General features: G+C 41.6%; 1 protein-coding gene across 1 annotated transcript in view; it reads left to right on the top strand.

Annotated features, from left to right (window-relative positions):
* Znf277 (zinc finger protein 277) overlaps positions 1 to 23208 on the top strand; it is a 94689-nt gene that overhangs the window by 60011 nt on the left and 11470 nt on the right. Inside the window, exons 3-7 of the mRNA XM_038336628.2 lie at positions 1800 to 1888; positions 2373 to 2455; positions 16186 to 16277; positions 18618 to 18728; positions 19399 to 19531. Of these exons, the coding sequence (XP_038192556.1) occupies positions 1800 to 1888; positions 2373 to 2455; positions 16186 to 16277; positions 18618 to 18728; positions 19399 to 19531 (508 nt within the window). The remainder of the gene's footprint in view (positions 1 to 1799; positions 1889 to 2372; positions 2456 to 16185; positions 16278 to 18617; positions 18729 to 19398; positions 19532 to 23208) is intronic.

Genomic DNA, 23208 nt, shown 5'->3' on the forward strand with positions numbered 1-23208 from the left:
ATTTCTCTTAGCTACTTCGAGGGATATACTGTCCCTTCCGCATCTAAGGCATATGGAAGCGAGTGGGTTAGCCACATGTGCAGTCTTTGTAATTCAAGCTGAGCTAGAGCTTAACATTGTCATTTTCTGATCTGTGGATAAAGTTAGAATTATTCTGTAAAGAATGCTTCTCCTCTTGCACATTAGATTCCCAGGGTTGCTAGACACAAGGAGCAAGAACTAAATATGTGCTTCTGTCTTACTGCTCATGGCTTCTCTCCCTGTGTATCTTCATCTTCCTGTTGGCCATTTTTATTTACTTGCCAGCTCCTGTCACGGTTCTCTTTTCCTTGGATCTCTCTCAATAGACTCTTTTCTAATCCGGCACTCCCCTGCCTCCAGAACACTGTGAGGTGACAAATATGCTGAAGGAAGAGTAGAAGGACACAGATGTGGGGAGCTGCTGGCTGGAGAACCCCACAGACACCCCACGGACTCACCCACATTCTCGCAGTGTTGACTTTGGTAGACCATTGCTAGATGCTGTATCAAGCCATTTACATGTCCAGATCCTATCCTTTCTATGGTCTTCCAGTATTTCAGTAAATTCCATCTTTTTTTAAAAAACGATGCTTTGGTTCTTTGGTGTAACTTGCTTTTCTTATCTGTAATTTGTATATTCCAATAAACTGTCAACAATACTGTCAATCTTCCCATCTCCTTCTTGTCCTGAAGAAGACCACATTCTCCTGTTGGTGCCCTCCAGTCTATGAGGTGACACTATAATTCATCTTGTTATAATAGATGCATGGAAGGACGAGCAGCTTGGCTGAATCGTGTCATTTACTTTCTTCCCGCACATGTACAAGACTGGGTTCTGATTTGCTTTTAAGTTTAGCCCATATGCTACTTCTTCTAACTCTGCTCATTAAATATGAAATGTTAGCTCAGCTGTTTTTCCAAAGGCTACATTTCATTTATTTTCGGCACAGTGTGGGCATTTAGACGCCTGCCTGATTATCCAGATGTTGACTGTGTGCTGATATCTGTTTACTGAAGATGACCAATCTTCTCTTCATCTTCTTTGGTGTTGTAAGCCGATCTGATTCTCACATTGTCTTTAGATTTATTTATTACTATTTTTTATGTATGGATGGTTTCCCTACATGTGTGTCTCTGTACCACAAGAATGCCTGGTGCCTACAGAGGCCAGGAAAGAGCATCACATCCCATGACTAGAGTTACAGATACTTGTGAGCAACGATGTGGGCCCTGGGACTCAAACCAGGATCCTCTGGAAGAGCATACAGTGCTCTAAACTGCTCTGACCTCCTAATTCTTGCATTTTAACTATATGTCAACTATAAAGTTATTTGGAAGGTTCATTATCACAGTAAAATAATTCACTTTAACTATGTGTGGTAGCATTTGCCTGTAACCCCAGAATTTAGAAGGTGAAGGCCCAACGATGAGGAATACAAGGCTAGCCTCAATAACAGCATGTTCAAGGCTCTTCTGTGCTATAGAGAGCCTGTCTAAAACAAACAACCAAAAGAAACTCATTTTGACTTTCTTATTTACCTGTTTATTGAATGTCAAAGTTATAAGGTTTACTCATTTCATGCCTTTGTAGAGTAGTGTGGTTTTATTAAGTACATATCTCATATCTGCAGTGCCCCACTGCCTTTCTCTTCACATCTTCTCTAGCAGTTCAGGTAACATCTGCTTTTTAATGCGGGGTAATTAGACATTCTTGTATGATCCTATCATTTAAGAGTTGGGTACTGAGTCTCATCATCCTTCTGAATATCATTTCTTAGGTACATTTTATATTGGAGGAAAAGGTTCACTGAACAGCCCATCACAGATTTTTGCAGCGTGATAAGAATCAATTCCACAGCTCCATTTGGTAAGAGCGTGAGTTGACTATCCACGGAAATCAAAACTCATACAAATAATCTCACTCCCTTAAATTACACTTGCTCTCACTTGCATGGTAGCTGAAATTAAACTGATGTTTTTAATTTTGCTTGACTAAATCTACATCAGAACTTTATACCAGATACTAATGGGCATACACACACACACACACACACACACACACACACACACACAGTATAAGCTACAAGATGATGTTGGCCTCTACCACTCTTTATCTTTTGAGGCCAAGTCTTTCACTGAGCCTGTAGCCCATCAGTTGCATAACTAGCTGGCCAGCAAAACCAAGGAACCCAGCACCCCGGGGAGGCTCCAAGTCAAGGTCCTGGCTTACACAGCTAGTGCTTCACTTACTGAGCCCCCTCCACCCCTTCATAGCCACACGGTTTTAAAGAAGTAAATATTCCTGGAAAGGAATTTTCATTTTCTCATCTCTTGTCCTCCTGTCTCCACAGAAGAACAGGACAACTACTTCTTGTTGTGTGATGTGTTACCGGAAGACAGGGTCCTCAGAGAGGAGCTTCAGAAGCAGAAACTGGTAAGAGCTTGAAAGTGTGACTGCTTTGTTAGAAGTACAGACAAAAGTCAGTCTTGTTTGTCCCGTTTTCCACCTTTACGTGAGGAGATTTGCAAGCATGCACAAAATAAGAGACTCCACGTACGTGTCGTGAAACAGAAAATTGTGTTCTCCCGACTGAAGTATTTACTAGAAATGCAGAGAGAGCCCTTGCCTCTGTTTCCTGAGTTATCCCCAACCTGAAAAGACATCTGCATACCTTCACGTAATACTTGATGCTTAGCACACACCGAGGGAGAAACGTACTCAGCTAATCCAAACTGAATTGGCTAGCCTTTTTTTCTTTGTCTTCTTTTCACTGGAATGTGCTATGTGCTAGCATTTCCTTCATTCTCTGTTATGAATTATGTGCCTGGCTCAATCACCATAGTAGCCTTTCTTATTTTGTTTTATCCACAAGTAAGCAAATCTGAAAACCTCAGCATCTTTATTCTTTAAAAAATGATAACAGCATATAAAAAGCATAAAAGTTTTATCCTTGTAATTTAGCTGTGCATTTTAAATGTTAATTTTATTTTAAAACACTTTCCTATTTATGATTTGATGTTGACTGTTATTTGCAATTGGCTAATTTTCCTTTAGCAGTTTCTTACAAGTTTTCCTTTATCTTTAGATCTTATTAAATATATTATAAGGAGACTGTGAATTTAATTATCTTTGCTGTGTTCTCAAGAAACGCCTCAAAGGACAAAATACAAATGAAAATTAAACTACTGTCATGTGTAGAATCCCCACTTGATACAGTAGTTTGGCAAAGAATCCAAGGTATAGCTCATATCATAAGAATGTACAGATAAGAATCCACATATATGTCTTAGTGACACATGATGCAGAATGGCTTATAGAATTTTGAGAATTAGGCGAAGCAATGCATGTAATACTCTTAGAATAATACTTGGCATGTGGAAGCATTCAGGAAGTATTATCCAGTAACAAAAATAACAATACAGTGCCTTAAGTATTTGGATGTACAAAGACGGCAAGTTGTAAAGACATCAAGAGAGATGTATTTGGACCCGAAGATTCCAGGTGTGTCTGAGAAAGCGGAAGACTGAACCGTCTGAACTGGGGGAGCCGGGGCAGACTGATGCGGGGAGACGGTGCTGAACTGGAGCTGGCTGCACGACAATAACGTGGACTCCTCGCCCGTCAGTGTCGCAGGAAGAAGAAGTGAAGGTAGAGGGTGCGGAAAAGGCGTCTTAAGGCTGTCAGATTCTAGGAAAGAGCAAACCTACTTGGAGATTCAGACAGATGCTAACGATTCCTGAGCACCAGCCTTTCAGTAGGTCTGTCCGAACTGGGAGGTCGTTGCTCGGATTCCCAGGAGAGATGAAAGTGAAGCTGTTGTTTTCGTAGTCATTCGCCCGGCGTCACACATACCTTGTGCTGTTATTCTGGGCTTCGGTGCACACTGTCTCCGACGTCCCCGCTGCGCTAGTACTGCATAAGGAGAAGATGCCGCCTTGAATTGGAGATTGGAAATGCAGAGGTTTACAGCATCCATCAGTACAATGTGAGAGAGACTGGCCTAGAAGCAGGAAGACGGATCAAATTTGCAGTTTCCCCATTTCCTGCTCCATCATGTGGAAGTTCCTAGTATGGCTGGTCCTTCTTAGAGAGTTGGCAATGATTACAAGATATCTCTCGTGTATAAAAAGATGTTTTAATCAATAGTACACATTTATGGGAGAAAAAAATCTAAAGCAGTCAAATCAGACAGCATTCAACAAAGTAACAATACACTATGTGATTCTGAAAAATTAATAGATTTTAAAATACCACTAAATCATTGCCCAAACACTAAAGTAAAGGTATGCTTTCATCACACACTGGAACCCTCAATAGCATCATGCCCTTGGTCCATAAGAACACCCTGGGCTGGTGGTGGCCCACACCTTTAATCCCAGTACTTGGGAGAAAGAGGCAGGAGATCTCTGTGAGTTCCAAGACAGCCAGGGCTACACAGAGATAGCCGCTCTGAGGGGTAGGGAGAAGCTCCTGCGAGACTGACACCCTCAGAGCCATTCCCTCACTCCACCACAGCGTGCTCAGTTGTATTTTATCAGGTGAGTCCCCCTTTATCAATCAAAGTTTCAGTCTAGTTCCCAGAAAATGTACTGTAAGCCAACCAATCTGCTTTGCTATATGGGACATGGAGCCTGTCTGTGTGAGTGAGCTCAGCTCCCTGAGAAGAGCCCACAGAGCCGCCAGTGTGGAGTCCGTGCTGCAGAACCACACCTGTGGCTTCTCACGTGAGCGTTGTCCTTACTGTTTATTCCCTCCCCCGAAACTCCCAGGAAAACACCGAGTTCCATGCCGCCTCGTGCTCTGCTCTTCGTTCACAGTGACTCTGCATGTTCATTTGTGCGTCTGCTTACCGTGTGTTTGGGTTCCTTAACGTGTTGTTTACTTTTTGCTTTTAAGGCAGGTTTTGCTATGCACTGCAGCCTGGTAAGAAGCTTAAACCCTCTTCCATTAGCCACCTTCGTGGTAACCGCCATTCAGTGTCACCATCTGGTCTCTTTCAAGACAAGAAATAATCTTGAATTTACTGTCCTTCTCTAGTCCTTGCTCTGCTGCTGAATTCGTGTTGGTGTTTTCCCTGTCTCCGCATGGGAATACGAGTAGTTCCAGGTTTATAGGCTTTAAATGAGATTTAAGGTTGGGACAATTTATCTTTTTATATTTCATCTGAAACCTCTCCCCGCCCTGGTTCCTTGCCATTTGTGAGATGTGCAAGCTCCCAGATGTCTGTGTTCAGGGTCTGATTCCTATTTGACACTTCTTTATATTTGTTTTTAGCTGTATTCTGAAGGAACTACAGAGTTGGGGAAGGTTCTGGAGGATCTGAGTAGCCTACACCCCTCCCCTAGCTTCCAGTAAAAAGGCTTTTCCCTTGATATTTGTTCTTTATTCTGCCTCTTACCCGGCTCAGCTGATGTCCCCAGTCAGTGTATGCGCCTCCATGGTGGCTCTCCCACACTGAAGGCCTGACTGGTGCTGATGGGGAGTAGGAAGAGTGAGTAGTCATCAATCCGTCCTGCTCGCTTCTGGACCCAGCTCTAAATTTCCCTGTATCAAGTGTTTCTATGATGATTTAATATGTCTGAAAACGGAGCTTCCTTTCCCTGAACCAGAGCTTACTGTGTACCTGCCCTCCTCCTTGTTTTTCGTTGGTTGGTTTTGGTTTTTTCAGACAGGGTTTCTCTGTGTGTCTCTGGCTGTCCTGGAACTCAGGAGGAAGACATAGCGTCACTCAGCTGGAAGGAGGGGGTGCCCATGAGTGTAGGAAGGATGCTTCTTAGACCTTTGGTTGTACGCCTACGCCTCGTCTTTAATGACTAAGCCATCTCTCCAGGCCAGAGAAGGGTTTTCTAATAACTATTATAAATGGCAGCTGTGACAACTCTAAATAATTTATGAAAAGTTTAGCCTGTACAGCAGTTTGGTCCTCTGGAGAGAAAGTGTGGCTTGTTTTTAATCCTCTTTCATGTATCTCACCTCACTCCACAAGAAAGCAACAAAGTGAAATTTCGTGTCTCCCACTGAGAAGAGTTTTCCTTCCCAGGCCACTTTTCTTTATAGTTTTTACAGATTTTTAGTAAAAGATAATATTATTGTCTATCAATCTCCCTAAATTAAAACATGAATATGCTTCTATAGCTTTCTCACCTGATGCCTGTCTTTGTAGAACATTATAAGTTCTAGTACTGCATCTGGAATAAATGTTCCCCAAATCAACATAGGGTGGCATTTCCTGGTGAATGGAACGTGGTTAGTAACAGTCCAGCATAGACTGAGTTAGCACAAATGGCCATTGAATGATTTTAGCCATTGAATTAATTATGGGTTCAGATCTGAACAATATTTATCTGCCTCCTGAGTTTACCAACTTTTTTCTCTGACGCCTAGAATTTACAAGTCATTTTCACATGTACATTCACTGTATGGACTTGGGAAGGCTATATTATTGTTGCTATTCTGATGTACGGACAAGGTCAGAGGTGTTAGGGAATACGGGATGTGTGCAGTTGTGGCTTTTAGTGAACCAATAGGAAGGGGCGCAACTCGGACTGTTTTCTAACCCCAAGCTTCCTCAATCAAGTCTGGTCTCTCTTCCTAAGCAAATGTCTTGTTTTTAAGTTGACATTTGTTAGAAAAGAAATAAATACATATGTAAAGAAATAGAAATGGGTTTTCATTGGGAATTTTAAAAGAAATTCTGATTTATTATTTTCTTAGATCAGCAGTAGATAGGAATTTTATTCCCTTGGACCTACGCTGCTTCTATTTTCTTTTAAAATTTGAAGACTATGTTTTCAGAGTTTCTCTATCCACTAGAGAAAGGTGGGACTGTGAATAACCCAGCCAATCCCGTCTCGGGCAGATAGCACTATCCTGAGACACACCATGCTGATAACTCTCTTCTGAATGTGGTCAGACAAATGGACATTTTACAGTCACTCAAAGCTCCCTATTCAGTTTTTAATTTCCTCTATTTTTAACCTAAGCTAGATTTTTTTATATGTATATTGAAGACAGAATACTGGCTTTTTAACTTTCTCATATCTTTAATTCCTCTATTTTCATATTATCCTACACATCTGTCTACCTTTTTATGATGATAGTATGCTTCTTGTGAATGATTAATACATTTTTTTATGTTTTAGTTCTTTGCTTGGCCGGCAGGGGTGAGAGGTCTTGCCATAGACTTTATTGAGCTCATGGTTCCCTTTGCTCACCTATCCCGTGTTGTTATTATAGGTGCACCACCCCTGGATCTAGTCCATCTTTAAGATATTCTGTCTGTTGTCCCTTCCTCACTTTCCAAAAGCTGCCTGATGAGACTCACCATCCCTTGCAGCAAGCAGATGGTTATTGACTCTCTCTGCAGCTTCAAAAAGGGTGGGAGATACTGATGTCTTTTATGAAGGTGAAATATTAGTCAGATTAAATCTCGTGGGTTTGGGGGAGTAAGACATCATCCAGTAAGTTTTCCTCCGAGGAGTGTGGGCACGTCTCAGTGGTACAGTGTGCTTGCCAAGCATGTGTGAAAGCTTGGGCTTAATCCCCAGCCCTGCCAAATTTGACAGGGCGTGGGAGAAAAGGAGGGACTTCCTCTGTGCTTTTTTTCTTTGTTTGTTTGTTTGACTGTTTTTGCTCACTGTCACGGATGGTCTCGTCCGTTAAGATGCTTTGATTTTGTAGCAAAGGTGACTTTCCACTTCTGTCACAAAACGATGACCAAGTTTTATTATTTTTACAAAAGCATGTGATGCCATTGATAATCGTTGATAGTCATTCCCGTCTCTGCTGTGCTTAAGTGTATTAAATGCCCTTTGTGAGAAATACTACTCAGGTCTTAAAGTTATCGCAGATCTTCCTTTCCTAGTACCCGTTAGCATCTTTCACACTTGAAAGGGATTCTTCTGTGGGAATGGATTGCAGCTGTCTGCCAAGCCAGAAGACTTCTAGAATGCCTAGAGAAGCTATATAAGGTCGACTCAGAGAGCAGCTTTGTGCCCGCATCTCTCCACAGACTGACTCATGGTCCATTGACCTTTAAGCTTAAATTAGTGAATTTCCTATGCTTTCCTGATTCCTGCATACTGGGTGTTCACGTGAGGATTGTGATTGGGGAAACTGAGTTTTGGCTAATGAGATGTTCAGAGGCCTGATGACCTGAGTTCAATCCCTAGAACCCATGGAAGGTAGAAGGAGAGAAACAACGCCACAGAGTTGGCCTCTAACTTCTATATACCACCATGATGTGTGCGTGTGTGTGTGTGTGTGTGTGTGTGTGTGTACACGTGCGCTCTCATACACAAACACACACACACTTTTTAATTAAAAGAAAAAGTGAGTTTTATTAGACTACTGTGTGTGAAATGAAAACAGCATTTTCCTGCCAGAGGAAATAGGAAATGACAGAGAACAGAGGGAGCTGGCGTCATTAGCCTACCTCTGTTTGAGCCAATTGGAAATCAGTTTCAATGGCCTATATAGTGTTCGCTTATTCAGATCCTTAAACCCTACCAGTTAAAATTCTCCAGGATTTTCATATTTGTTTAGAATAAAATGCAGAGTCCTGGGGAACCTCAGAAGCTCCAGTCCTGCCTCTCATCCTCTCTCACCGCGTCTCACCCAGTCTGCTCGCCCAATCCACTGCAGCCGTCCTCCGTGGGTCTCTGCTCCCCACACGCCCTTTCTGATGCCCAGTGTCTGTTTGCTCCGCTTGCTGTGTTGCTGTCCAGAATCGGGTGGCTTTTCCAATGGGGAAGGGAGGATCTTTGGAGAAGATAGTAGCCAAAGCAGGTCTCTAGAGTAGCATTGCAGGCTGACATCATTGGAAGAGCTGAAAGAAGACTAAGATGTAGAATGGTTCAAATCGTTCACTGAAATGATTTAGAAAAGGAGGCCTTCGGCCAAGAATTAACTTTCACTCCCAACTGTAATGTTGTGGAAAGGAGACACATGATTATATTGATGGATCAATTTATTAGAAGTTATTGCTGGGTAAGGAATATCATGACCCTACACTGAATGAATTTTTGTATTTGTAATATTTTTACCCTAATTCACATTTTCCTTTGTTGTCCCTGTGTCATTCCCCTGTGACTCCGCACCTGCAGCTTTATTAAGGTTCCCTGTGCTTTCAGTTAATGAATAAAGGTGAGAGACTCTGCACTGACCCCTTTGCTCCTCCACATCTATGAGACAAACTCCATCCAGATTGCTATTATGACTCATTGCCCAATGCATAAGCTGATCTTGTATTCTTACCACTGTGGTTCTTATCCAAGCCAATTCTATAATGAAAATTTCATCTCATTATACCAACTGCTTTGAGAAACTCAAACATATAACATCTGTGACATTCACTTCATCTCTCCAGTCTGCAAACCCGCAAATAAAGCCTAATATATAGCCCCGCATGAAATTTCTTAGAAAAATAAAACCATGAAACTAATGAGCTTTGATTTGTACATCTTTTTGCTACTTTCTGTGGATTGACTACTAATGTTATCTTTTTGTTCATAAATGACTCTAAACATATGCTATAACTAATTATATCAGCTGCTGAGATGTACAAAGAGAAATACAGTGGTGGGGGAGGGGAGAAAGTATAGTTTCTTGATAGCCCAAGTAGTCCAGGCTGTTTCTGGCTGGTTTCAGGGAATCTCAGAGTGACCAGTGTGCCAGCTCAGTGCCAGGCAGCACGTGAAAGAAAAAGCACAGAAGTTAAGGCTTAGTTTGGGTTTTGGTTGTTTGGTTTCAGTTCTTGTGGGGCTTAGGGTGGGATTGGTTTTATTTGTTCTTGATGATGTTGTTGATGTTTTGCAGTCAAAGTAAACAGCAGTAAAAGTGAAAGTGTTAGGTATAGAGACCATGGGGCTCTCTTCTACCTTGACTCTTCCTCACTAGAGGAACTGAGCAAGCTGAGGCCACCTGCACTCAACAGACATTCCGTACTCTATATAGCTGCACACTGGGTGTCAGGGAGCAGCCTCAACAAAAATACCTCTTGCCAGAATAGGGGCATTGGAATTTAGAAATATAGTAAGGAATACAAAGATGTATTTAAAAATAATGAAACAGAAACATATAGAATAGTACCAGGAGGGAGTTCCAGTGAATACTGAAATTGCCCATGTTTAATTTCCAATTGCTTAAAATAACCCTGACCCCAAAAGGTAGGAGTAAGACCAAAAAAAAAACTACATTAACATGATACAAGGAAATGAACAGACCAGTTGAAGATTGCAGGATACATCCATAGTTAAACATTCTGTTGCTAGAACAAAACAAGTCACACTCACACCCCAGACTAAAACATTCTATTGGCAAACCACTCCCTGGGTGGAATCCAGTGTTATCTCCATAAAGGAACTGGATCCCTATAGTGGATCCTTAGACTTTTGTTTGAGGTAGAAACATATATACTTCTCTATTCCTGAAATACAAGGTCTGGCTATTAGCCACACGTGTTGACAATAACCTTAAGAGAGCAGAAATCTCTGATCTAAATCCAGGTGGCATCTTTGAAGTAGAAACATAATAACCTTGAAGGAATAGAGTTAAGTTCCATCTCTCTGACCTTTGGTCAACGTAGAAAAAGACTCACATTTTTAGGCCTTCACCACCAGGTCTGCATAGATGGATGAAAACAGTTCAGGCCTCCATGAGCTTGTCTGGTCAAAGGTATTTTGAGACAGTTACACTATTGAGGCTTTCCTGGCCGTCAGCCGTTTACTTGAATGTTGCTGACCTCAAAAATTTTCTCTTTTCTACATAACAGAGCCAAGTCACTGTTGAATTACTTTATGGTTTCAGATTTCCAGGCAGGGTATCTATAATCAAATGAAATACCTGGACCTAGGGTAGCCTAGATTTAGTGAGGAATATTCAAATAAATTATTAGGACAATTGAAGAAGTCTACCTATTACTCTTAAGAGTAATAATGATAGTTTTATGGTTGGGTTTAGGAAAATGTACTTACTTTAAACAGAAAGCACTTTGAATCATATACAAGGTAAGTGCCATGATGTCTGCAAGTTATTTTTAAATAATTCAGCCAGAAAATAAGCAGTGCATAAGGATGTAAGTTGTGTGTAGAGGAAGCTCTGTCATAGGTTTCAGGTGCTGTCCAACAGCATTCTTGGCTTTTGGGTTTGTGGGAGCTAGGAGTCTGTTGTTATATCCCAAAGGTCTTATCTGGTAATCAGGGTGGTGTTAGATCAGACACAGAAGTAGGCAATAAATGGCTCTAGTGGGACCGAAACATAGTACAAGACCCTTTGACTCACAGCCTACAATGTTCCAGCCTGCTCAACAGGAGTGCTAATCAATCATCCTTGTGGACTCTTTATACACAGGTGGTGGGTATTCCTGGTGCTAGAACTGGAACCCAGGACCTTGTGTGCATTAGATGAGTGCATTGCCACCGAAGCATTCTAGCTCTCCGCAATCACAGTGTAGACCCCTTCCCACAGATGTGGGGTTCTTCTGACAACAGCACATTACACACAGACTGTACACCATATGTATGCGCCCTATTTCAGTAAGGGACACTTAGGGTCATTAATCCTTTGAGAAGCCCCTTTTAATCTTCAAGAGAGCATGCAAATTTGTATTGTGTATATAGTTGCAACAGGGGCACAAATTGAATTATCATTTATTTTTTGAAAATGTACTATGAGGAAGTATGTGCACAGGGCATAAAAGTCCCTTTTCCATTGGTAATAACTGTTAGTCCAGCTTTCTGAAGAAGCAGTGTAGATGCCTGGCCTATTTGGCTGGCAAAGGGAAGTACCACACAATGGTCTAGGATGGCAGCTTTAATTATTGGCAGATTGTTTGCATGTGAAATTAGAGATCATCAGAAACTGCGTCTTAGGAAAGAGTTAGGTCCGAGGTAACACTGTGCACTAGTTAGCCAGAGAATGGAAGGAATGCAGAACTCCTAATTCACCGTTGGCTTTCCATTCTGCTCACCACAGACTAAGTTTTGAGGAATTGAGGCAGAAGGCAGAGAACTCCCATGGGGGAGAAGATGAAGCTGTTTCCCAGGCCCTTGGCTGGCTGAAGAAATCAAAATGATTCCTTGAGACCTGCTAGTTACAATGCTATACAAATTGTATGTTTTCTTGCTTTACCTGTAACCGTTACATGAAGAAACAATATAATAGAAAGCTTTGAAGATCTTAAATTAGAATCAGGTGTTATGGAGCAGTACTAAAAGTTATGCATTTTATTTAGTGGAAAACTGGGAGCCAGCCCAGCAGTGGTGGCACATGCCTTTAATCCCAGAACTCAGGAGGCAGAGGCAGGCGGATCTCTTGTGAGTTCAAGGCCAGCCTGTTCTAAATAGTGAGTTCCAGGACAGCCAGGGATACACAGATAGCTCTGTCTCAAACGTACCCACCCACCCAAAAAAGAAAGAAAGGGAAAACTGGACGCCAATCATATGCTCCTTAAAGTTTATTACATGCAAGTTCTCGTGGTTTCACTTCTGCTGTGACACACACCTTAGGGGTTTACAGCCTAGCTGTAAATACCCATTTCCAGTAAAATTTGAGCTTCTCCCTCTCTTCCTCCGTCCTTTCACCCCTCTATCTGTCTTGCTCCCTCCCAGTCTTCCTGCATCAGATAGTCATATTTTAAATAAACATACAGAGAAAGTCTATAAATCATCTCTCTGGCACCTGATAACCTTCGTAGATGGAAATCTCGGAGAACCCATCTCCCCAGGCAGCAGTAACGATCATACCACAGCAGATCCTGGATGCCAATATATTTGACTTAGTTTTGTTCTTAATACTTGATGGCCTCTGTTTCTTCAGCTCATCTTGGAAAGCCCAGGAGTTTAGCTCCAGGCTCAGAGGACAAGCCAAGTGACTAACAGACTAGAGTGAGTGGAGATCAGGTGTAGCTGAGTGTTGGATACAGAAGTGAACCCAGTAACAGCGAAAAGAGGCTGACTAGGAGGTGAGCGTAGATGACTGCGGAAGAGAGCAAATGCAGAGAAAGTGAGCCCAACAGCTTCGTCACTGGGAGAGGCAAGATCCTGAAATTTCAGTAAATCTGTGTAACGATACAGTTCAGTAGTAATTGTTTCTAGCCAGGACTCTGCATTGTAAGCAAATCGGATGCACCTTGTATTTGGAACATAGAGAAAAGCATGGAAGGCCATCTCCAAAATCATTCTGTGTCCAGTCAAGCCTTTGCACACCAGACTTCGACTCCAGTGATCTGGAAAATGAACTTGTACAGAATACTTCCTTTTCTAATACTTCCTTACATCAAGAGTAAGGCATAGTTGTTTGTGTCTTTTGTTATTTCTATTGTATTAATGTGCTCTAAACCTCCAAATCTTGAGAAATCCTCCCAGCTGATTCATTTCAGTGAAGCTCGTATGGGTGCTCTGTAGGAAAGTATTAGCGCTTCTGTCCCTCTCAATCTCTATGTGAGCATCACTGAATGGAAAGGTCATCGCTATGAGATGTGTTTCCACATATGCTACGATGGGTGCACTCTGAGGGCAAGAAAAAAAGCCATGTGTCACACATACTACAATGGGTGCACTCCCAGAAAAGAGAGAAAAAGCCATGTGTCACACATACTACAATGGGTGCACTCCCAGACAAGAGAGAAAAAGCCATGTGTCACACATACTACAATGGGTGCACTCCCAGACAAGAGAGAAAAAGCCATGTGTCACACATACTACAATGGGTTCACTCCCAGACAAGAGAGAAAAAGCCATGTGTCACACATACTACAATGGGTTCACTCCCAGACAAGAGAGAAAAAGCCATGTGTCACACATACTACAATGGGTGCACTCCCAGACAAGAGAGAAAAAGCTATGTGTGGCCACATCAACTCTAGTACCAGAGCATTAAACAACCAGTTAACCCAAGTATCTCTTTATAGATAGTTTCTGGAGGTCCTTTGAGCACACATAGCCTGATAAGCCAGCATTGAGCGATATTAGTCAGAAATATAATCTTAGTAGAGTACAGTGATTAGGTGTGCTTAGAAAATAGGATGTTTTATATATGAATCCTTGCTTTGGCTCTTTAGAGTCATACGTCCAACTGGGAGTCTTTGTAGAAGCCAGGAATATAGATGGGACCATTGGGTGGGCGATACCTTGAGAGAATGGGTTTAGTAGAAAACAGGTGATATAAAAGTGGAATGGAGACCACGGGGGTGTAAGGTTTAGTCAGGGATGGGGATAGATCACTAGCAGATGGGGAAAGGCAGATGGGATGTTGTGCAGTACTTAGAGTGGGCTAACTAGAGCAAGGGAGCTATGAAAAACACATTTTAACAAAGCATAATTTGTAAACCAGTTTAAAATGTTTAAAAATAATAGAGAAGTCAAGGAGTTATCCTATATAGCCGAATAATGCTGCTCCCATTGACAAAAACTCCAGTGCCAAATGTGAGACGCACACTTTGAGTTATTGCTTAGGAAGGCCACAGAGACTTGCCGGCTTTCTTGACTCTTCTTGGTTGCCTATCACGATGAGCTAGATAAGAGAACTCCTGCTGAAGAGCCAACACACCTTGGTTGTAAGATAAATTAAAATTGAGATAGAACTGAACTGTAAGTTTCCTCCTTGCGGGCAACTTTCAGGCTGCCAGAAGGTACTGGGCAGGCTACTGAGAAGAAAAGGTATCAGCTGTCATTTCAATTTTGAACCCTACAAACTACAAACAATGAAAAGCTGCCCAGTAGAGTCTGTCTACTAGGGCAATCATGGTAGTAACAAGCATCTCCCAGGCTGGAGTTGAGGCCCATTCCACAAGAGGGAACACATACCTGCCTGGAGAAGTCCTCGGACCAACGCGGGGGCTTACACTGTTGTTTAGCAACAAAAGCAGTGGATAAATACTACTCTCTCATCGTTAATCAGAGAAACTTCTCCCAGTCATTAGTGAAGGGTGGTGAATGCAGGACTCTGCTGAAAGTGCATGAAATAAGTAACAGTTGAGTGGTCAGTCCTAATTAGGACAATTATGCCACCCTTTCTAGGGCTCAGGGGAAACTCACAGAAGAAGGAACAGAAAATATGTAAGAACTAGAAAAATAGAGAGAAGGACCATGAAATGCTGTCTTCGAGGTATAATAAAGCTATTGAGAAAAGAAAAATATACTGGTTGCTTAACACTGGGCTACAAAAGACTGAGCCTGACAGCAGCCAATCCTGGATAAGGGACCCTGCCCTACCTTATGAATTATTGGCTACCGATGAATTCTGGGGGAGGGGCGATCGTTGCTTGCCATTGTATATCCAACAGTGTGAGCTCCAGGCTCCAATGAATAGTTCCAAACCTGTAATAACACAGATCATCCTGATTAAAATCAGTGGGTCACGATTTATTAAACAAAGAAATTGTTTAATAAATTAATAAAACCTGTTCTTAGGAAATTATCAGAATTTGATTATGACCAGATTCTGGTCTGATCAGAGAGAGTGCAGATAGGAAAAGCCTGGCACAGAGCAAATGAAGGTTCAGGAAGGATGATGAGACCTTGCTGACTCCTGAGTCCTCCCATTGCTGTCTGACTGGCGTGGTCTCCTGCTATCCATGTACTTTTTCCCTTTTTTTATTGAAAAGAGATTCTTCTCATGCACTGTATTCTGATTACAGTTTCTCTCCCCTGGTCACTTTGCCACTCACCCAAATCTACAAACTCTCTCTCTCAGAATACAAACAAGCATCTAAAAAACTAATAATAAAATAAAAACAAACCTAAATTGGACAAAATAAGCATAGGGGGGTCAAATAAAAAGCACATGAAACGCATACAGCTCCTGAGATACACACATTTAAGAACACAGAAAACCTATAAAAACAAAAGCATGAACCATAACGTGTAAGCAAAGATCTATGAAGTTTAAGAAAATGTCCATAAAGGATTGTGAGACAAAAACTTTCAAAATCCCCGAGTTCGTGTTGTGTTGACTACCTACCGCTGGTTCGAATTCCCAGTAAAACTCCCTTGGAGAGAACTAATTTAGACTTCAAGTTTCAATGTCGAGACAAGGACAAAGAAGTTTGAAGTATGAGCAACTCTCATACATGACCTTTGCCCTCTTATACTCTCACTCAGACTGACATTTCTCAGTGACTAACTGCAAATATTAAAGATCATAAATCTTTTTATAATTTGCAGAAAGAAATTCTGGACCAGCAACAGCGCGAGCGGAATGATACGAGCTTTCATGGCGTGTGCATGTTTTGCACTGAGGAATTCCATGGAAACAGGTTCGCTATTCTGCAACATTCAGAAATGCTTTGGGCCAATCTGTCATCTTTGCCCTTTATTAAAGGATTTTTTTAAAACTTGGATTAGAGCAAACATCAACCCTGCATCAAATCATAACTCATCTTAGCCTTTGTTTTGTGGTCTGCTGGGGTCTTTCCTGGGCATTCATACAGCCTTACATTTGTGCATGGTCTTCAAAAACCCCAGGTCTGTCCTAACTTCTCCAAGACTTCACGGCATTTCACTCCCCAGATTGTCTGAGGTGTTTTATCTCGTATAGTATTTGCCACAACTGAGACTTTGCTCAAGCGGCTGCAGGATTTACAAGGAAAACAAGCTGTTGATGATTTGGGACAGATGCTCAGATGGTGTGACTTTGTTCTCTAAGTCAGCGGAGAGCTTTGTGAGGGGAGCGTGGGCAGCACCTGCCAGGCAGGGTTGGCGGTGACACTCCTGAGGGATGTCCCCTCCCATGCTGCTCCTCGGGCAGTGGTGAGGCTGCTGAGGAGAAAGGTGAAGGGGTCTGCAGAGGGAAGCAGGGGAGGTAGTAAAGACACCTCTCAGTTCACAGTTCTGCCACTCATCTTTCTTAAATAAGTACACTGGATTCTTATGAATTTCTAGTTGGATAGAACTAAGTTGTTTGGTCCTTAGTGCTGTCAGGGAGGGGCAGCTGTGCAGAACTCATGCCGTCTTTCCCGGGGGGCCTTTCTTAACCTCATTTGTCCAAACCACAGAACTGGGGAGGAGAGAGACCTGACAACATATGAGGTGAAACTAGGAAGGAAGATGGGAAAGAGAAAGTTGAGCAGTAGTCTACGTCCTATTTAAATAGCAGTAAGAGGTCTGGTGTGCAGCGGTTGTGCAATAGGGTGACTATACCGAGTGCTAATGTGCTGTATATTACAAAAAACTGAAAAACAGTATTTGAATGATCCATATTAGAGCAAATATAGCTTAAGCACTATACAATATCTATGTATCAAAATGCTATATTGTAATCAATAAACATACATCATTACATTTTTGCACAGAAGTTAAAATAAATTTAAATTTAGAAATCAAGTTTCTCTTTGTGGGAAGCTAGTCTGCAGGCTGATAATTGTGCTTTCAGGTTATCATGACCCTCGCGGGCAACATCTATTACCAGTGGATTCATAATCTGTCTGATGATGTACTGGGTAAATGTCCAAGATCACATATCACAGAGAAGGCCATCTTGCTGTTAGCCAGTTGCCTCTTTTCTTCTCCATTGTATTAATCAAGATTTTCCAGAGGAACAGAGCCAACATGTGTAATAAGGGAATGCGTGAGAAGATTTATTATTGGAATTGCCTCATGCCTTTACAGAAGCTGAACAGTCCCACAGTTGTAGCAAGCTTTCTTGTTGGACTATCTTTGAATTGCCAGCCCCTAAATACCAACACGGAAACTTCTTTTTAATTATGAAAGCTTGGCCATTGACTTAGGCTTATCACACTAGCTCTTATAACTTAAATTAACCTGTTTTTATTAATGTGCATTCTTCCACATGGCTCTGTACCTCTACTCTGTGCCATATATCCAACATCTTCAATGTCTCACTGGCATGATCCCTTTGCTTCTTCCCAGAGTTCTCCCTCTCCCTGGAAAAATCTGCCTGTTCTCTCCTGCCTAGCTGTTGGCCATTCAGCTCTTTATTAAGCCAATCACAATGACTTATCTTCACACTATGCAAACAAATACCCCACAGCACACGGTAGACCATCTAAAAGTCAGAGACAGAAGTGCTCTGTGCAGATCCACAGGGCTCAGAATCAGAAGAGTTCAGAGTGTAATGTATTTCAAGGCCTAAGGCCTGAGAGTTCTGGGACCACTGATGTAAGTGGGAGTCTCAGGGCCAGGGAGCCTGGAATTACAGTGTCTGAGAGATAGAAATTAATAGTATCTTAACCCCAGGAGACAGAGACCACTGAGGGCAGGCTTCCTGCTTCTACACTCACACCAGTCTTTTGGGAAAGCACCCTCACCACACACACCAAATGCTTTCCTTCTTCTCTAGTGTTCCTTATACCAGTAAAGTTCATGTCTAAAACTAACTGTCATTCTCATAGTGAGTTGGAAAAGCATCATTTATTTACTAGATTAAAGAACATTTCATGAGCTCCTACCAGGCCTGATCGTGGCAGTGTCAGAAAATGGACGTGTGTGTTCGCATCCGTCTTAAGAAGGCTCGGTGTTTACGTCGTTATTCAGTACTTGCTTATCCTCTGATTAGTCATTGTTATATGTAAATGCTATTTCTAGCCTGATTTACACCTACGTTATAAATTATAGAGATTGTTCATATTCCTTCATAGATCTGTCTTGTTGAACCACATGGCCAGAGAGCACGCTTTCAACATTGGTTTGCCAGACAACATTGTAAACTGCGCTGAATTCCTCCGCACATTACAGAAGAAACTGGACAAGTAGGCGCTCTTCCGTGAAACACAGACCAAACCTAAATTAATCTTAGAGACTTCTGAATTTTTACAATTGATTTTAATAAAATTAATTTAATTTAGAATTAAATAAGTAAAAGTTAATTGTTTATTGCATTGTGGGAATCTGCATCTTTTTGGTACTGTGTGTGTTTTGTTTAGATTATATTGCCTTCTAGTGAGTTTTTAACTTTTGCATAAAAATACATGATTTATGCCAAATACCATGTAAGTTACATCATGAAAAATATCCTCACCATGATCTATATTAGTTACTTTTCTCATTGCTGTGACCAAAATACCTGGCAAGTCACAACCCATGGAAGAGAGGGGGTTGTTATTTTGGCATATGGTTTCCAAGGATGACAGTCATCGTGGCAGAGAAGGGACAGGAGCCAACTGATCACAGTGTTTGCATTGGTCACAGTCTGGATACAGAACAATCCTTGCCACAGTTTCAACTGAACAGCTATATTTAGACCACTACAAAGGAAACCATACCATGTTTCCTACAAAACTAAGTGGATAAAGGGAGAGATTCGTGGAAGGACCGTATTACCCTTGTTTGTTTTGTATAACCCAAACAAAAAAATGTTAAATTAAAATAGGGTTCTTGTAGCAACTGTTCAAGATGTGTTTAACAATGTCTGTGTTTTAGTTTGCAGTGTTTGTACTGTGAGAAGACCTTCAGAGACAAAAACACACTTAAGGATCACATGAGAAAAAAGCAGCATCGTAGGATCAACCCGAAGAACAGAGACTATGACCGATTTTATGTCATCAATTACTTGGTAAGTCATGCTTTTCACAGTTTAAAATTCGATTACAATCCTGGAAACCAAATCTACCTACAGGCCAACTAGTGTCTGAATAATGAATGAACCAGTACAAAGGTTAAAAGGTAACGACAGGCATTATCAGGAATTAGCAGTGGCTTCCAAAGCACCTGGGATGGTTGTCTCTGGATTGGCGGATGTGTCTACAGTAAAGAACGCAGTGTGATAGCAACTAGAACCATTCCCCATTCACAGTCTGGCAGCTCTGTTTGTAAAAGCGTCTCTTGAGCATCGGGTGTGCTGGGTGCCTCGCAAGGTAACGCTCACTCTTCTCCCTTCTCTCCACTGCGCGGTCTGCCGCCATCGTAGAGTGTGCGTCTGTGCCATTGCCTGTGTCAGCTTCCTTTTAGGGGAAGCTCCATTTTAACTAGGCAAGAATTGTTCTTGTTTTTCTGGTGACCCATGCCAATGACATTAAATGCCTTAAAGTCCAAAGTCTCTAGCCTGATTGCTACCCACTATTGATGACTTCTTTGAGGACAAAAAGAGGTCTTCAGTTAGAGACAAAGTCACTAGGGTTATTTAAAGTTCTGAGCGGGGGGTTTGAACTGACATGAGGACTGGAGAATGCTACCAGGCTTGCCCTTAATATTTTAAATCGTATATAATGAAGTATACTGCCCATACATAGAAGATTAAGTAAGTCTACAGAAAGATGAGACTTTGATTCTGATATTTTCTAAAGGAAAGGTTGCTTTGTTTTTGTTTTTGTTTATCCCCTCTCAGTATAAGAAACATTAAAATCCAAGCCTGTTGCTTTGCGAGGACTGATTGACTATTATCCACCATTTTGTGTGTTGGATAGGAAGCAGTTCATGATTTGCGTTGGAAATCTCTGCACTAATGTGCACCTTTTATGTGTCTTAACTTAGTCATATAGTGTTAAACTGAAATTCTCTTCAAGAAGTAAGCTTAGCATGCATTTAAAGATTGACTCTGGGAACTTGCCAAGCTTTACTACAAATGTTTTACAGCCAGCCCAAGGCAGAGGCACCCTCTGAGTCCTTCACTCTTCTCTTCAAGCCGTTCAGTCATGACTTCCTAGAGCAAAGCTGCTTCAGGGCCCAGCCTGCTCCTACAGTGAGGGCACTCCAGCACTGGTTGGAGCATGCAGCTGCTCCAGCAAGCTAGGAAAGCAATTTAATAGTTCTTCCTTCCGGGGCCCGTTTGAACTAATATACAAGAGCTGTAAATTAGCAGACACTGGATAGCTGGAGTCTTTACCTTGCAGGGAGACTTCAAAAGGTCCGCACGGTTGTAGACTATTGGCATTTTAGAAAAGTGTGATACTTCAATCCCTGAGCATCAAATAGTGTAACTGGCTGTCAAGCTGAAATTGTTTATGAGTGCCAGCTGTCCCTCGGGAGAACATGATGGATTGCACTAACCACAGATTTGCTGTAGCAACCATGACTTGAGAATACAGTAGACTTAGTGAAGATGAAATACGAGTGAAATCACAACTTGCGGGTAATATCGACTTAAGTCCCAGTTTAAAATAAGAACAACAGACAGATCTTTCTGTGGGCCAGGCACTATTGTAGGTATTTATATACTAGATCATTTAACCGCATTCCCAGGACACAAGCATTAGCATGAAGCCTACTCGATAGACAATGAGACCGGGCTTAGTGAGGTTAAGTCATTGGCACAGGTTCGCATCTCCAGGGTAGATCAGTTATCCATCACATCCATCCTCTTTCTTCACATGGTTGAGATGATGCTGGCGCCTTCGTTGTACTCATCAGAAGTGTTGTGATTGTGATGGCCTGTTCCCTTTTGCCTTTTTTCTTGAAACAAACTCAAAAGTAAAGCTGGCTCTAACATCTGCTTTATGATTCTCACCTACAACCGTAGCATTTTTAGCCCAAGTATTGGAGTAAGTGATTAATAAGTATGGAAACAACTAGGAAAAATTAAAGTGTATTCTGGAGCATTAAAACTTTTAAAAACTACAAAAATCCCCTTGGGAAGGGCAGGAGCAGTGAAGTCCCTGAGATGTGGGACTGCTCTGACCTAGAGACGTGCTCACCACACAGCTCAGCCTTACAGCTTCCAAGGGATGCCTTAGGAGTCTTCTTACAACTAACACACATGATAATATTTACGATGTGCATGTAAGAGACTGTTCCAGATAGTACTAATATGTCGTTAGAGAAAAATTAGAGCCAGCAGCCCCTCAGAATCATGATAGTCTTATTTTAGATATGCTAATGAACACTGTTTAATGTGAAGAACAAGTTGTTAACATGAAGAATAAATTCTAAACTTTTGCCTAAGTGATGAGTAATGATGAAACCTTATTTTTAAAAAACAAAAGCAAAACAGTGAGAGTCGTTCGTGGCATCCCCCTCAAGGGACACAGGCGAATGGCAGAGCTGTGTTCGTAATCTGCCGAGTCTCTTCTGTCCATTTCATGCACTCCACCGATTTTCGTTTTTTTATTGTTTTTATTGAGCTATACATTTTTCTCTGCTCACCTCACTCCCTCCTCCCCTTCTACCCGTTCCTGTGACACCCCCCCCATGCTCCCAATTTAATCAGGAGATCTTGTCTTTTTCACCTTTCTTTGTAGATCCACGTATGTCTCTCTTAGGGTCCTCTTTGTTGTCTACGTTGTCTGGGGTTATGGAATGTAGGTTGTTTTTTTTCTTTCTTTGCTTTATGTCTAAAAGCCACTTATGAGTGAGTACATATTATGTTTGTCTTTCTGGGTCTGGGATACCTCATTTAATATGGTTTTTTTCCAGATTCATCCATTTGGATGCAAATTTTAAGATGTCATTATTTTTTAACAATGTGTAGTACTCCATTGTGTAAATGTACCACATTTTCTTTATCCATTCTTCGGTTGAGGGACACTAGGTTGTTTCCAGTTTTTGGCTATGACAAATAATTCTGCTATGAACATAGTTGAGCACATGTCCTTGTGGTATAATTGAGCATTCTTTATTCAACAAATGGTGCTGGCATAACTGGATGTCAACATGTAGAAGAATGAAAATAGATCCATATCTATTCCCATGCACAAAACTTAGTCCAAATGAATAAAAGATCCCAACATAAAAGCAACCACACTGAACCTCATAGAAGAGAAAGTGGGGAGTACACTTGAACGCATTGGCACAGGAGACCACTTCCTGAATACAACCCCAGCAGCACAGACACTGAGAGAAACAACTAATAAATGGGACCTCCTGAAACTGAGAAGTTTCTGTAAAGCAAAGGACACGGTTAACAAGACAAAATGGCAACATACAGAATGGGAAAAGGTCATCACCAACTCCACTTCAGACAGGACTGATCTCCAAAATATCAAGAGAACTCAAGAAACTTGACATCAAAAGAACAAATAATCCAATTTTTAAAAGTGGGGTACAGACCTAAACAGAGAACAGAAGAATCTAAAATGGCTGAAAGACACTTAAGGAAATGCTCAGCATCCTTAGTCATCAGAGAAATGCAAATCAAACAACTCTTAGATTCCATCTTACACCTGTAAGAACAGCCAAGATCAAAATCACTGATGACAACTTATGCTGGAGAGGATGTGGGATAAAGAGAACACTCCTGCATTGCTGGTGGAAGTGCAAGCTGGTCCAGCTGCTTTTGATATCAATCAGTATGGCAAT

The sequence above is a fragment of the Arvicola amphibius genome, chromosome 7 (assembly GCF_903992535.2).
Source record: "Arvicola amphibius chromosome 7, mArvAmp1.2, whole genome shotgun sequence".
In the NCBI taxonomy this organism is placed as follows: domain Eukaryota; kingdom Metazoa; phylum Chordata; class Mammalia; order Rodentia; family Cricetidae; genus Arvicola; species Arvicola amphibius.